Here is a 15,950-nt window from a genome sequence, read left to right as displayed (position 1 = left end):
TCCACATGAGAAATTTACTTAAGCATTAGAGCCATTTTGCTCACATCCTTTAAAGTGATTTCAGAAAAGCTAGAAGGCATCGTTAGGCAAGACGTAAAGATTAAGAAGTCAATAGAGCAATATGAAGTAATGTGTATTTAAAAATAATTTGCTTTTCATCAATACTAATAGACAGGCTTAACTGATGTTAATATCACCTTTATCAGCTCTTTTCTCCCCGTGCAATTTTCACTCATTCAACTTAGCACATCCATAATAATAATAATGCCCCCACAAAATAAATCTGGTGCATGTGTTCAATGTGTTGAAGCTCAACACTGTGATGGGAAAATTGCTATGACAACCATGCTATTAAACTTCTGCACTTACTTTCATCATTAGATATCCACTCTTTAAAAAAGGTCTTTATGCAGACTAATATTACTTCACATAATTTATTCATTCGCTCATCATCGCTCATCGGCGACACCCCGTCCCCTGTGTTATTCACCTTATCCAGCGCAGTCTTCTCCAGTTCTTCCTTGGCCACAGTTAACTTGTGTTCCAAGTCCATTAGCTGCTGCCCCTGCAGAAACACACGAGTTTTGAATCAGCTGAACCTCTCTCTTTGTACTGTGCAAGTAAAGCATTTCTCCAGCTCCACCCCATATCTTCAGCAATATCGATAGCAAAAATCTATAGCACAAGGGATTGAAGCTCCTCTTTGTTATTTTGCAGATCATCACTTTTGTTCTTACTTTTTAAAATATGTGTTATAAAACCTGACACACACACACAGATACATGCACACACATCTAATTCAATCAATTTGCATTCAATTTAAGTTTTACATTTTATTTTATCCTAAATTGACCTTGGAATGTATATACTTAATGTTTTCCATATTAACCTACAAACCAAAACTCCACAATGACAAAGCAAAGATTATTGTTTTTGGACTGTTTTGCACACTTTCCTAACAATGATCCACGGGATGCTTGATCTTCCACCTGTGCCTCACTGAATTAATGGGATATAACTATATAAAGTTTCACAACTCATTATGTATGTCAGAGTGAAAAACTGAGCCATGAGATTGAGTGAATTGTTTACTAACATTGGTATTGCTCCTCAGCTATACACAGTTTTTTGTGGCAAAGGGCCTTCATCAGGTGACCAACCAGGAATCACTGTCAATGTGATAGGCATCCCAGCAATCCTTTTGTGGAAATATTTGTTCTTTTTTATGGATGGTAGGAAGCCAATCCTCCCTGTATCACAGCCCATGAGGAGTTTCCTATAAAGCCCTTAAAAAGTCTCCAACACTAAAGGTGAAATCCTTTAGTCAGATGGCCACAGTTCCAAAAAGCTTGTGTGAGCATCACTTCATTATTATTATTATCCCAACAGTCATCGCAGTGTCAGCAACACCACACCGTAGGGATGTTTTTCCACAATATGGACCAGGAGACTAGTCATAAAGGGAAAGATTAATGTAGAACGGCATAAAGTAATTCTGAAGACCTGAAAATACAAGTATAGGATTCACTCTTAAAAATGCCAGAAGTGTTTTAGCCAGGCACTAAGTGAAAGTGAAGGATCTGAACTGAAAAGGATACAACTGTCCTTTAGATTTAATAAAACGCTAAAAAGTCTGTTGCTGTGTTTGTCATTGTAGAGTATTTTGTGTTGACTGGAGCTGAAAAACAATGAGTCTCATAATGAGTCTTTATGAAACATAAAGATATCAGATACAGTGGACACAATGCTCGAGCACTGAACAACATGTGGATTGGACAGTACTCAGAGGACTCCTCGCGATTATTAAAACTGATCATAGGTGTTGTTCCCCACATCAAACAGACCTTCACAAGGGTGTTCCTGTGATAAAAAACACTACCGCCCCCCTCCCAGAATCTTAAGGATCTGGGGAGGGGAGGACAGAAATAATCCCTTAAAACTATGTACAAATGGTATACATAAAAATGACAAACAATTCACCTTAACAATAGGGATCTCAGTAACCTTCCTAATCAGTGATAATTAATTAGTTAATCTGACAAAATCTTGGTTAAGTTTTTGTGAAAACGAAACCTCTAGTCTTTTTAAAGCATTTTATGCACACCCTAGAAGTCATATGAAACCATATAAGCATGAGTTAATTCACAGCAGCACTGAAAAGGATTAGATCTGCTTCTTGGATAGAAGAATATTTTAATGTTGTCATTTATAAAAACAGACCCTTTAAAACCATCAAACTTTAAAAAGGAAGTTTTTCTTAGACGTTAATCCTAGGACTGAACAGCACACACAGAAGGGCTGGTTTTAGTAAATGAACTCCTTATGATGATCAACAGAGCTTCTTCTGAGAAGTCTTCTATTATTGATAAACTCATCCACAAGAAAAAAAAGAAAGCCGTGCTGGGATCATTTGCATGCAGCCTGTGTAAAACCGGCCTTGGTGATGGACTTTAAGCCATAAACTTTTATCGGATGTCTTTACTTGCCTCCGGAAATGATAAACTACAAAGGCTTATATTCTAAAATATCCAAGGCCAGGTAACCCAACAAACAGCAACTACAATCCCTCTCAAGTGTATTAAATTTTAGTGAGTGGTGATGTGACTGATTGATAGCTTTTGGTAAGCTTTATCAACTTGTGGTGTGTGGTGCCTCGATGAGTGTCCTGAAAAAGCTGGGAGGCTTGGCATGTTCACTGATTTCATCTCATTTTCATGTCAGTTTCTACCAGCAAAGTGGTTATTTTAATGATGAACATGTCTGTCAGTTCTACCACTCAATGGGGCGGTAGGAACTGTGTTTAAATCCTTTCTGACAGATGAGTCGTATAGTGACTCTCAAGGACAGAGCAACAATCAGTCCTATGGGTTTTCACTGAAGCCAGAGAGTCAGATCTCACCTTTAGAAGTTCATGTAGTGGGAGTTTTAGTCAGATGGAGTCTTAAGGTAATCAGGCACAGTTCATGGTCACAAAGCTTTGTAAAAGCCTCATAAAATCTCTTTGTGGCAAATTAAGATATTCATTAATACACACTGGAATCACACATTTTGCTCACAAGTACATTTTTTTAAATGAGGCTCAATATTAGTTTGTTGTCTAAAAGCTCTAAATCCTATGTGCACAGCTTTATAGTAAAGGCCATTACATCCATTACAAAGAGCATCATCAGTGGATAGTCCTTTGAGCTCTGCTGGCGCAACGGCACTGACCCAGAAATGCTGACTTTCAGGGTTAGTGCCCCCAAGTCTAGGGCTTCATATTTCTGTGCTGAGTCCATTATAGAGGTGTGGGGTCAGTGGGGTGCTGTCCACTGGGCTAGATGAGGCGTGTGACGACATCTGTTTTTTCTAAGCTTAAAAAGAAACAGCTCTGGGGGTAATTTTAGTGTCGCAATGAAGAGTACACTGTGAAAGCTTGAATATGGCTCCTCTGCCACAAATACTGTCTCGTAGGGAAATGCAGGGAAGTCGCTCTCTTTTCTTTTAATACTTTTTTTAGTAACATGTTTATGAAAAGCGAGGGAAACTGTACAGCTTATACCTGAGACAAGAGTTGCACTAAAAATGCTGGCTTTTTTTCCTGGTACTCTAGGTTACTCTAGGAAACATGCTGTAGCATTTAATCAATTTGCATTTTCTTGTATTTTACTATGAAAAACGAGAAACTAACTAACTAACTAACTAACTAATTAACAAAAAAAGGTATTCTTAAGCTTTCATAAATGTAAGTTTTGGGGATTCTGCTGTATCTAACCTTGCAAATTTGTTTTCTTTGTTTCTTTTTTTTTTAAACCAAGACATTGTGTTGCAAAAGGCACTTTGATAGGGTACAACAGCTGTCATAACCAATTCAATTGCCTCCTGGTCAAGGTGCCTTGACTGACATCCCCCCTGTGATGCTGATGACATTTCTGTATCTTGAGTGACTCTCCTCCACTTCCCCCTCCTTTGGCCCCTGCTGGGCTTTTGATCACAGCACATGGGGAATACAGATGAGTTTTTCAGGAATAGCCAGAGGGATTGGACGTGATGCATTTCTCCCTGACCTTTCCACCAGAGAAAAAAAGCAGCCATTTCTGTCATCTTCGAAAGATGACTGTTTTTACAAGATAAAGAGAATGATCAAATTAGCCTTATCTGTCTAATGCTGCAAATCACTACAGACCGTAATGTTTTAAAGATCCACTTGAAATGTTTGGTGACATTGAGCAATAACGTTTTAGTTTTTTTTTGTTTTGGATGACTGACTGATGCAATTTAGAGACAACGATTTACGAGCAGTGACACCAAGCAAACAAGTCGATGCATCAATCATTCAGAGACTAGAAATAGAACAAAGAACAGGACATCCAGGGACAATATATTCAAGTGTAGGGCTAGAAGCATAAAATTCTATCCTCGAGGACAGAGTCCTTTTTTTATTCATTTATGTCTAACGTAGCTTTAGCAGTGATGTGTTCAAAGCATCAAAACATACACATAAGAAATGGCATTACAGGGCATTGTGGCAAAAATGTCAACTGACATTTTAACACCACAAACAAGGCCTGAAAGGTCAGTCCTTGTACCAGTAAATGCCAATAAATATTATGTGAGCGCTCAGATCCCAGAACGTTTAGTCCTCGCAATTCACAGGGCAATGGAGTATGTACGGGTGGGCAATAATACGCAACACTGCCACTGTTTTTATTGTGCTTGCAGAGGAAGTACGTGAGGAAGAGGCACATATCTGATTCCCTGAAATGGGTGTTACCCCTGAAATGTAGAAATACATGGTGTCATCTGTAATTTTGTCTTGAAGGTTCCCTTATATGATCTAATGCATAATTCTGTATCAACTTCATCCACTGCTGTCCAAACCATTTATCCACATACCACAGAAGATTAAAGAGGATGGGGTGAATCTTGCAGAGGTGGAAACAGAGGACGAAATTTGGTATGTTCACTAAGAGCTGCCGGATTGACTTTGCCGTGTGCTGCTTTGGCTGGATGGAAGTTTATAATTGCAGCCTGAATTAATTAGAGCCCCTTCTGTGATGGGATCATCCTTTGAAGGCGGTATGAAGCACCTGTTTACCCCTGGTCTGGAGCTACTATAAAGCCACCCACCTTCAGTTTGAGCTTACCTTAAAAATTAAATCCTTTTTCCCGTACCGCAGTTCTTTCAGTTGAGCCTGGATTTTTTTGGACTGCAAGAGGAAGATAAGGAAATAAGTGTTAGCTTATTCAAATAGCGAAATTGGTTTTAGATCACGTAGCAGGATTCTGCCAGCTGCAGCAGAAGACTCCTTTGTGAGCATTCCCTAGGCAAAGCTCTGGCTTAAAGGAAGGCCCTACTGAGAGGGAGAAAATATCAAATCTACCCTTCACTGAACTGTATAGTCCACACAATGATGCCGTCATGCACTGGATTCTTGCCCACTGTCTAAACCTGAATTCTCACTCCCACTACACACATTACTGCCACCATCGCCACACACGTGCAGGTTCCTCGGTTGTGACAGCGTCTCGCCCGCCTTCAGTTAAGCCACTCACACAAACAGAGCACTTCTTCACTGCCACCCCCAAACATGCCTGACATTCACTCTGCTGCTCCACATCAGTGGGCACCTTGAGCACAGAGACTGTACCCCAGATAGCTTGATACATGGCCATCCTCAAAGCTGCTCATGATGTGAGTGTGAACACTGAAAGCCTCCACACGGGATAGAACAGAGCGTTACTCTGAGAGTCCTCAACGAGGCTGAATGATGTTTTCAGAGCACAGGTATTGTAAAGCCTTTTGTGATCGGAACCAATACAGCATGCTATGCAAACAGAATTGCTTCAACTTGAATCCTAAGGAATTGAAGTTTTAAACATAAAGATTATTAGGTTAATAATTCATTTTAATTAACCAAGCTTTAATATTCCAGATCCTGAGAGCTTTTCTTTGTATATTTGTGTCTCAGCCTTATTTATCTCTACATTTCCTTGGCACAGACAGGTGAAATGTGACATGAGGTCTAATTTTCTTTTACTAAAGCACACTGAACACAATGCCGAGGGAGAAATTCACTTCACAGGGTTTTGTGTACAAACACCTTTGCCTTTATATATGAGATTCTTCATCTTATTTTTTTTCCTCCCCAGGGTGACTCCATGTCCCAGGACACCTCTCACTGTTTTGTGTAACTGGATTCAAAAACTGCATCCTTGGGCTCCACATGAAAACAAGATGTTAGGTTAAATAAACACAGAGCAAACTTTACAACTGTGTCTCACAGACGTATGTGATTTGAAATTATTCAGCCTGTATTTTTCTCCCCCCTGTGAACCGGGTCATTAAATAAAATGTTAGCAAATTAATTTTATTTGCATCGGTTAAGTGGAGCTTTTTGAGATACTCACCGGTAATAGAATGATTCACTTTAAAAGGCCACAGAATCATATGCTGTGGAGTATTAACTCATAAATGCAAATATTTGAATGCACTGCACTCTATGAATTGCCAAAGCATTTTTTTTCAATTTTCTTTTAGTCCAAATAAACTATGTGAGTGTCTCCTGTGGTCCAATTCTCAGCCTATTTTTAGGGACACTGAAACATTGAAAAGCCTTTGAAACATTGTTAAGCTTTACAGTTAGCAGGCTAGTTACCTTGGCTACTAAGTAAGGAATCCTGTAAGCCACAGTAATGGGACAGAGCTCTGATGTAACTGAAAGAGACTTTTCAAAATATATTTCCATTACCTGCCTTGATGGCATATAGAGCCCTGGTGAATGCGGGAAGTTATGTGCTTGACAACAATGACCTTGAAATAAAGCCAAAACTCAGAAGAGCAGCTGGAGCCCATCATTCACTATTTAATGAAAGAAAACCACACATTTGTTTGATTCTCAGTGTAACAGCATTTTCAGTTATACAATAACTATTCAATATTTTGAAAAGCAGATTTCCCAGCAAGCAGTTTATACCCCAAATCATCAGTTAAGGTTAACTTTGTCCAAACTGTGTGTTCAGTCGCCTCCATAAATGTTAAGATTTGGACTAGTGGGAGGCCACTTTAGAAATGCCAAATACTTATTTATTATAATGTTAGAAAAGCCATGTTTTTTACCTGGAATAGTATGGTTTGTGTGCTTCAGGTCGGGGATGACTTGATTTCTCACGTGTAGGAGTATCTCGAGGGCTTGTTTTCAGGTGGGGGTAGAACTACGCTAGAGATTGACAAGTAGATTGGTCCTGTGTAGGCATTGAAGCAGACCCTACACTATTGTGGGGACTAGAGACCTGAGCCTGAAGGTGAAGTTGTCGATTTACTGGTTCATCTACACTGCTATCTTCACCTATGGCCATGATCTGTGGGATATGGCTTAAAGAACAAATAAGACCCATGCAGCAAAAATCAGCTGGTACCATGGGATTCTGGGATACCCCTTAGGGATAGGGTCATTTTGAGTTGGAGTAGAGCTGTTGCTCCTCCGCTTTGAGTAAAACCAGTTCAGCTGTTATGGTCGTGTCCAACTGAGAGAAGACCCCAGGGCAGGCCCAGGACAACAGATTACATCTCTCAGCTGGCAGCTGGCCTCGATACCCTCACACCCACCCAATAGAGCTGGAGGTAGTGACTGGGGAGAGGGAGGCCTGAGCAGCTCTGCTTAGACTGCTGCCGCAATGAACCATACAAAGATAAGTGGTCGAAAATGGATGGATGGCTGGATGTTGTAGCAATGACCTGCAACTGAGACAGATCCTGCAGACCCCCAGGCAGTATGTTTTGCTCCAGTATGCTTTGATAATTTTATGATTTCACTGCGCTCTGCACAAATTCAAGCCACTGTGAGCAAGAGACAGCAAATGAACCCTGTACGGATGACTATGCTTCCTCCATTCACAGTGAGGAGATGTCCTCCTTTAACTGTCTATTTTTTTGTGAACAGAGATGAGTTACCAAAAAAATGCATGTAATTTTGTTACAGCTGTCCAAGTGTAATTACCAACAAACACTGTGAATTGTTGATATGCATATTAGTAAACTCCAGTCAGTGTTTTCTTTCAAATTTACTGGGCTTTCTTATATGGAGCTTTCCTTTATGTGTTATTTCTCAGGGTTGGCTTGTATACAGTTTGAGTTTTTGCTTGTTTCTGTCACCCAACATTTGTCCAAAAAATATTAAACTTGATTAATAAATTCCCATTCTAGCTATTCTAGCTTGTACCTTGACCTCATGACTGTTATGTTCATTTCTTTTTCCTCTACTTTGCTTTATTCTTTGGCAAATTTTGGCTCGATCCCAAATGAAAACACATATTTTCGCATTCAGCCATTTTAGTAAAGCAACCAAAGCACTTAATCAAAAATGGATGGAAGGCAAAGTACTTTTGATCCACTTGATAATAAAGTGGCTAACTTCAATTTAAAAGTAAACCAATAACATTGTCTCTTATCGATAGTTGTATAATCCATTGGATACTTTTATGAGGTATTATATACAAATAAAAATAAGGGTACAAAAGACCCAATAACATGGATGAAATTTAAATTTTATTTGAATCAATTTATTTTAATCTCTTCTGCTTGTTCACAGTTTAAATATAGTGAAGTGAAGTCATCATATTTATGTTCTTTTCCTCCAATAACAAGATGCAACCAACCAACACAGAGCTACTCAAAACCATCCACTAAGAAAAGTGCAGCTCAGTCTCATTTGCCTTGTCTTTAGTATATTTACCTTTTGATGGATAGTTTTGAGGAAGCAATTGGTTTCTTTAAGAGCTCAAACTTTACAGAAATCATTTAACTTTTCAGATTTTTTAGGAATCCATGGATTTCTTGTGAAGGGAGCAGCAGAGCATAGTGATAATGTTCCATGGATTTATTAGTACGAGGAACATTTTTCTCATTATACAAAGTCATTTAATCTGTCATTAATATAAAATACTTAGTGCAGCTATAAATAATGTCTTTTTTTCTTTTTCTCTTTTTTGCCTTATCGGGCAAATGAGAAAATGTGTTTGTATGCATGTCAGTATGCTGATGTCAACACACAGCTTTTACTTTGAAGGTGAACAATCACCATTTGTGGTTTGCATCTAGTGAATGTTCGCAGAGAAATCAGCGTCAACCATACAAACTATGGGGAACCACAACAACCTACAAACAACTTAAGCAATCACAAGAAGGTTTTTTGTGCAGGCTACTTTTCTGACCCAGTAACAACCCCCAAGAAGCCACTCACCACTCTAGCGACAAGAAGTTGCCAAGGGCTTACTAACCAGGAATTCCTAATCAATCTCTAGGCGTGTGTGACTGAGACCTGAGGCACAAAAAAGGTGAAACGACACCAACATATGACAGATAAAGTGTTCCGGCATCATCATCATCATACATTGTAAGTGCAGTTGCAGCAGGAACACAGCAGCGTCACAGATTTGTCTCCTTTTGCACTGAAACAGATTGTCCTATTTGTACAGTGTGTATGGCTGAAGCATGCTAGCTGGAGCAGAACGGAGACTGGCTCCGAGCCAGAGTCGTACAGTCTGAAGCAAACATGTCACTTCAATCCTTCCAGTCAAGGTAATCTGATTTATTCAGTGTAGATATAGAGATAAAAATTTATTTTTTTATTTCAAGATTCTGCTCTTGTATGCTCCCTTTACACAAATCAGTTGTATCGTAGGATATATCACCGAAGCTAAAAACACCCATCTCCCCAAACGAGGTTTTATCAAAGAAGCCAAACAAATCTGCTTTCATTTCTGATTTGGTAAGGAGGAATTCTAATATTATATGGAATTTAACTTCATAAATCACAGCTTCAGTGCTCATTGAGAGGTTAGAATGAAAAACTAATATTTTAAGACTTAGAGATGGAAACAAGGAGCAACAACAAGGATGTACATGATGAGACGTATATGAGTGACACAGCTGTTGATATCGCATGCATATAAGGTAAATGGTTCTGGCCAAAGCACAGTTCATACCTGATTACACAAAAGTTTAAAACAGTGATACTGATAAATGGCTATCACACAAACATGGTAACATCAACCTTAAATAATGTAGGAATGGCCTGCATGGACTTTTAGTTTTGCTCATGTCGGATTTGCACACATGTTATTAGAACAACTCCACAACTCCCTCTCTCACACACACACAACCAAAGTCTAATAATGGATGGAAGCAAAAAGCATTTATTAAAATAAGGGATGCTTCATTGGGAAAGACTCTGATATGTTTCCTAGCTCATTAACTGCCACAAAACACAGAAGATGACGATGGCACACTGCTCTATTCACAAAGCCCCGTAGAATTAATTACATGAGGCCATTCACCTTGAAATCCTTCATTACAGGAAATCCTCCCAAATCCAGCATATTATATCTTATCTGCATATGTGAGGTTTGGGTTACTCAGTGCTTCCATTAATCCAAATGTAACAATGAAAGGTAATTCGAATGATAACAGGGCGGAAATATGGAAGTGTAACAACATCCGTCATCCAAATAATGACACCATAAATTTGACAGAATGGGAAAAAGGTGACAAATTCGTTCTGGTGAGGAAAAGATGTGCAATGGATTAAATCACATCTCTAATGTTACGTGTCAGACTCCTTTACCGAATGGTCTTAACCTTGACACTGACTCAAGTTTCGTAAGCTATCAGATGTTTCCCCTGAAGATATTACTGTCTGTTTGTGGGAAGGTTGCATGACATTTTTCCAATGAAATGGATAAAAAGCAAATAAATAAATAAATACATTTCTAGCTTTAATATATAACAGACAACTGAAGCTTTTTGGTATTGGTGAAGTTAACCCACTGTTATATGACACACCATGACAATAATGAGAATTTAATGATTGTATTTTCAGTGTTTTTGAAAATCAACAATAAAAAAAAATCTTATTAAATTCAATTTAATACCATAAAGGTTTATTTACAGTGGGGCAAAAAAGTATTTAGTCAGCCACCGATTGTGCAAGTTCCCCCACTTAAAATGATGACAGAGGTCAGTAATTTGCACCAGAGGTACACTTCAACTGTGAGAGACAGAATGTGAAAAAAAAATCCATGAATTCACATGGTAGGATTTGTAAAGAATTTATTCATAAATCAGGGTGGAAAATAAGTATTTGGTCACCTCAAACAAGGAAAATCTCTGGCTCTCACAGACCTGTAACGTCTTCTGTAAGAAGCTTTTCTGTCCCCCACTCGTTACCTGTATGAATGGCACCTGTTTGAACTCATCATCTGTATAAAAGACACCTGTCCACAGCCTCAAACAGTCAGACTCCAAACGCCGCCATGGCCAAGACCAAAGAGCTTTCGAAGGACACCAGGAAAAGTATTGTAGACCTGCACCAGACTGGGAAGAGTGAATCTACAATAGGCAAGCAGCTTGGTGTGAAAAAATCAACTGTGGGAGCAATCATCAGAAAATGGAAGACATACAAGACCACTGATAATCTCCCTCGATCTGGGGCTTCACGCAAGATCTCATCCCGTGGGGTCAAAATGATCATGAGAACGGTGAGCAAAGATCCCAGAACCACACGGGGGGACCTGGTGAATGACCTGCAGAGAGCTGGGACCAAAGTAACAAAGGTCACCATCAGTAACACACTACAACGGCAGGGAATCAAATCCCGCAGTGCCAGACGTGTTCCGCTGCTGCAGCCAGTGCATGTCCAGGCCCGTCTGAAGTTTGCCAGAGAGCACATGGATGATACAGCAGAGGATTGGGAGAATGTCATGTGGTCAGATGAAACCAAAGTAGAACTTTTTGGTATAAACTCAACTCGTCGTGTTTGGAGGAAGAAGAATACTGAGTTGCATCCCAAGAACACCATACCTACTGTGAAGCATGGGGGTGGAAACATCATGCTATGGGGCTGTTTTTCTGCCAAGGGGACAGGACGACTGATCCGTGTTAAGGACAGAATGAATGGGGCCATGTATCGTGAGATTTTGAGCCAAAACCTCCTTCCATCAGTGAGAACTTTGAAGATGAAACGAGGCTGGGTCTTCCAACATGACAATGATCCAAAACACACCGCCCGGGCAACAAAGGAGTGGCTCCGTAAGAAGCATTTGAAAGTCCTGGAGTGGCCTAGCCAGTCTCCAGACCTCAACCCCATAGAAAATCTGTGGCAGGAGTTGAAAGTTGCTCGGCGACAGCCCCAAAACATCACTGCTCTCGAGAAGATCTGCATGGAGGAATGGGCCAAAATACCAGCTACTGTGTGTGCAAACCTGGTAAAGACCTATAGTAAACGTTTGACCTCTGTTATTGCCAACAAAGGTTATGTTACAAAGTATTGAGTTGTATTTTTGTTATTGACCAAATACTTATTTTCCACCCTGATTTACGAATAAATTCTTTACAAATCCTACCATGTGGATTCATGGATTTTTTTTTTCCACATTCTGTCTCTCACAGTTGAAGTGTACCTCTGGTGCAAATTACTGACCTCTGTCATCATTTTAGGTGGGGGAACTTGCACAATCGGTGGCTGACTAAATACTTTTTTGCCCCACTGTATATAGTGCAAAATCACAACAAAAGTCATCTCAAGGCACTTTATATTGTAAGGCAAAGCTCACACAGTCCCCTGTGAACAAGTACTTGGTGACAGTGGGGAGGAAAAATGCCCTTTTAACATGAGGAAACCTCTGACAGAACCAGGCGCAGGGAAAGGAAGTCATCAGCTGTGACTGTTTGTGGGTGACATACTGTGGAAGTCTAGTGTTGGTACATGGTCACCTGATCCAGCTCCAACTATAAGCTTTATCAAAAAGTATCGTTTTAGGATTAATATTAAAAGAAGAGAGGATGTCTGTCTCCCAAATCCAAACTGGGAGTTTGTTCCACTTTTACATATTCTACAAACCACAAGTAAGCATGCAGTCTGAGGTCAAAGTGCTGTGTTGGGTGATATAGAACTACGAAGTCTTTAAAATTAGGAGCTGATTATTCAAGATGTTGTATGTGAGAAGAAGGATTTTAAATGTGATTAGCTTACAATTAAATACAGTAAAGTCAGATTTACTGAAACTATTCTAAATCAATTTAGTGCAAATGATAACACATCAATGAACTGTTTTTTAATGAAGCTCAGGCAAATTGAGTAACACAGCCAAGAGTCTTATTAGCCCTATTAACCCTCATAATATTGAATGGAGTTGTCTGCTCCTTGTGCCCAGATGGAAGAAATGAGTTTGGATTAACTGATCAACTGACTTGGCAGCACTCTCACATACTCTGACAATTATATTTGTTATTTCATAGGAGAATAATATTAAATATAAAGCCTGGTGTCGCCTCAATATTTAAGAAATGCATATGATGGCAATATTATCTAATACAGTGCAGGAAGCCTCAAAACCACAATTCCAAAATCCAAAAAATTAAGAAAAAAAAGCCTATATTTGTTGAGAAAAGTATGTTCCCCAAAGCTAAAGCTGAAAAAGTCCATCAATCATTCTCTGATCAGAGGATTAATAAGCTACTGCTTTGATGAATTATTACTAATTTTCCTTACAAAAATGTAAACCTGGCACTAGCCTCACCACTCGGTACTGCTAGGTTTTCATGTTATGCCACAACTCAAAATGCCAAAAAGAAGTATTAGTTTTAGCCGTAAACCACACACGTCTTCTCAACTCAAGATTCGATACAAGTCTTTAGTCAAGAAAAACGAAAAGTATTTTGTTCTAAATCAAGGGCTTTCCTTTTACACTAACAGCAGAAAATACATGGCTGACCACTTTGTTAGGTACATTTGTTTAACTACTGATTAGATATTTGGTAAAGCAAATATCCAATCACTGAATCACATGACAGTAATTCAGTTGATTAAGGCACCTACAGACATGGTAAAGAAGATGTAATGATGTTCAAACTGAGAATGGGAATGTAGAAAAGTGATTTACTGTAAGTGACAATGTCTATCTGGCCATGGTGTGGTCTTATTGGTCTGGAATATTTTTTTTTAGAAACTGCTGATGTACTGGCATTTTCCCACACAGCCATCTCTAGGGTTTTACAGAGAGTCTACTGAGAGCAACAGCTCTCATATTTAAGACGTCAGAGGAAAATGACAAAATTGCTTTTAAGCTGAAAGAAAAATAACAATAACTCTAGTTATGACTCATTATAACCAACATATGAAGAAGAGCATTTCTGAATGCACAACACATCAAACTCTGAAGAAGGTAGGCTATGGCAGCAGAAGACCACACTGGGTGAAACTCATGTCAGCTAAGAACAAGAAGGTACGGCTAATAATTCACAAGGGCTCACCAAACTTGAACTACAGAAGATGCTACAACCTACCTAAATATTGCTGCTGACCAGTTATATCCCTTTATCTTCTTAGCCATCTTCTGATGGCTAATTCCAGCAACATAACCATGACACAAATTCATGACATGGATGTGGAGTCAATAACTCTGCAGGAACTTTGTGCTGCTGTCAGTCATGGACCAATTGCTGAATTTATGCCACAAATAATTAAAACAGTTCTGAAGGTAAAAGAGTGGCCAATGGAGTGTTTTTTTAAATAGATATTTTTTTCTTTTTTCTTTTCTCTTTTCTCATTCCTTTCTTTCCTTTCTTAATATAATACTTAGCTTGTTGATGATTATTAACGAATATATAAGTACAAAATCACAAAATTTACAGTAGGGAAGGATCATGTACATATGCATGCAAGATCATGCATCTCACTAAAACCCCTGTGGTGCTGTTAACATGTAATTTGAAGTCTTTTTGGCTCAGTGGTTTTCACAGCAGCACATGGATTAAGAGCATACTGTAGCTCTTGCTATGCGAGGTGGAGGATCAGCCTCACAAAAAAATATGTACAAGTTAAATCAGCTTTGTAAAAACGATTACCACACCAAATGAAATGTATTCCAATATACAATACAGTAATTCCCAAGACTCCCAGTTCTCAAGATGAGAACAAAAATCACACAAAAAGTCATGCTCCTACTTGCTCACACAAAATCCCAAAATGTATCATGTGAAAACAAATGGAATTTGTTCCTAGAAAGTTTATCTGAGACCAGCTGAAAAAAGGCCTAATCTCACTTCTTGGACATTGCTTCAAAGAATTGATTTAAGATTCAAAGATGCTATCACAAGCTATCACAGCAAGGAAAGAAAATGAGAAAAAAAAATCTCTGACTCAGTGCTTTGAAAAAAAGAAAAAACCTTAACTTGTCATGGTCCTGGGTCTTTTGACCCAGCGTTTTAAGTTTGAGTTTATTTTGTTCATTAGGTTATCTAAGTTCATTTGGTTATTAGACTCCTTGTGTTTTCTTCCCCTGTATTTAAGCTTCCCCTCACCCTTCGTGTTTCATGCTGAGTGTCTTATGTTATCAAGTTTGTATTATTATGCCTAAGTGTTTCTAGTTATTATTTTCCCCTCGTGTTTCCAACCATGTTAAATCTCCCCTGCTCTTCATGCGTTTCATGTCTGTGTCTTACATTGTCAAGTTCTGGTTGTCGTGTCTAAGTCTGCATGTTTCCTGTTTTATTTTGAAAAGGGGTCTTTTGTTCTGTGCTCATGCGGTTAGTTTTACTCTTGCCTGTGCATCATTATGTTTATCCTAGTCAGCTGTTTCCTCATGTGTCTCCACTTCCCTTAATCACCTGCTGTGTATTTAAGTCCTCTATTTTCAGTGTGTGACTGTCAGGTCGTCTGTTGTCCACGCCATGTTTCCGATGCCATGCCATGCTTCCAAGTTTCTTGTCTAGGTTTTTCTTATTGTTTGTTTAGATTCCCCAGTTTAGGTTTGTGTTAATTTTGCTTCAGTTTGCCTTGCCCTTTGTTTGTACCTTTTCTACCAGCCATATTAAACGGCTCGCCTTTTGTTAACATTTCAAGTTCTGTTCCCTGTTCCTTGGAGTCTGCGTTTTGGGTCCTTTTCTCAATTCATACAGTCTGCCCTCGCCA

At 39.0% G+C, this 15,950-nt stretch overlaps 1 protein-coding gene across 3 annotated transcripts in view; it reads right to left on the bottom strand.

Annotated features, from left to right (window-relative positions):
• Window positions 1-15,950, bottom strand: part of luzp2 (leucine zipper protein 2) — a 152,228-nt gene that overhangs the window by 19,260 nt on the left and 117,018 nt on the right. For 2 of the 3 annotated variants that reach the window (XM_026161602.1, XM_026161616.1), the window contains exons 7-8: window positions 5,127-5,189; window positions 491-565 (exon numbers count right to left, since the gene is read on the bottom strand). In XM_026161602.1, coding sequence (XP_026017387.1) covers window positions 491-565; window positions 5,127-5,189 — 138 coding nt within the window. The remainder of the gene's footprint in view (window positions 1-490; window positions 566-5,126; window positions 5,190-15,950) is intronic. The other variant, XM_026161611.1, reaches the window with a different exon arrangement.

The sequence above is a fragment of the Astatotilapia calliptera genome, chromosome 1 (genome assembly GCF_900246225.1).
Source record: "Astatotilapia calliptera chromosome 1, fAstCal1.2, whole genome shotgun sequence".
NCBI classification, from domain to species: Eukaryota; Metazoa; Chordata; class Actinopteri; order Cichliformes; family Cichlidae; genus Astatotilapia; species Astatotilapia calliptera.
The sequence above is the reverse complement of the archived record's forward strand: the minus strand, read 5'-3'. Positions and strand labels throughout refer to the sequence as shown.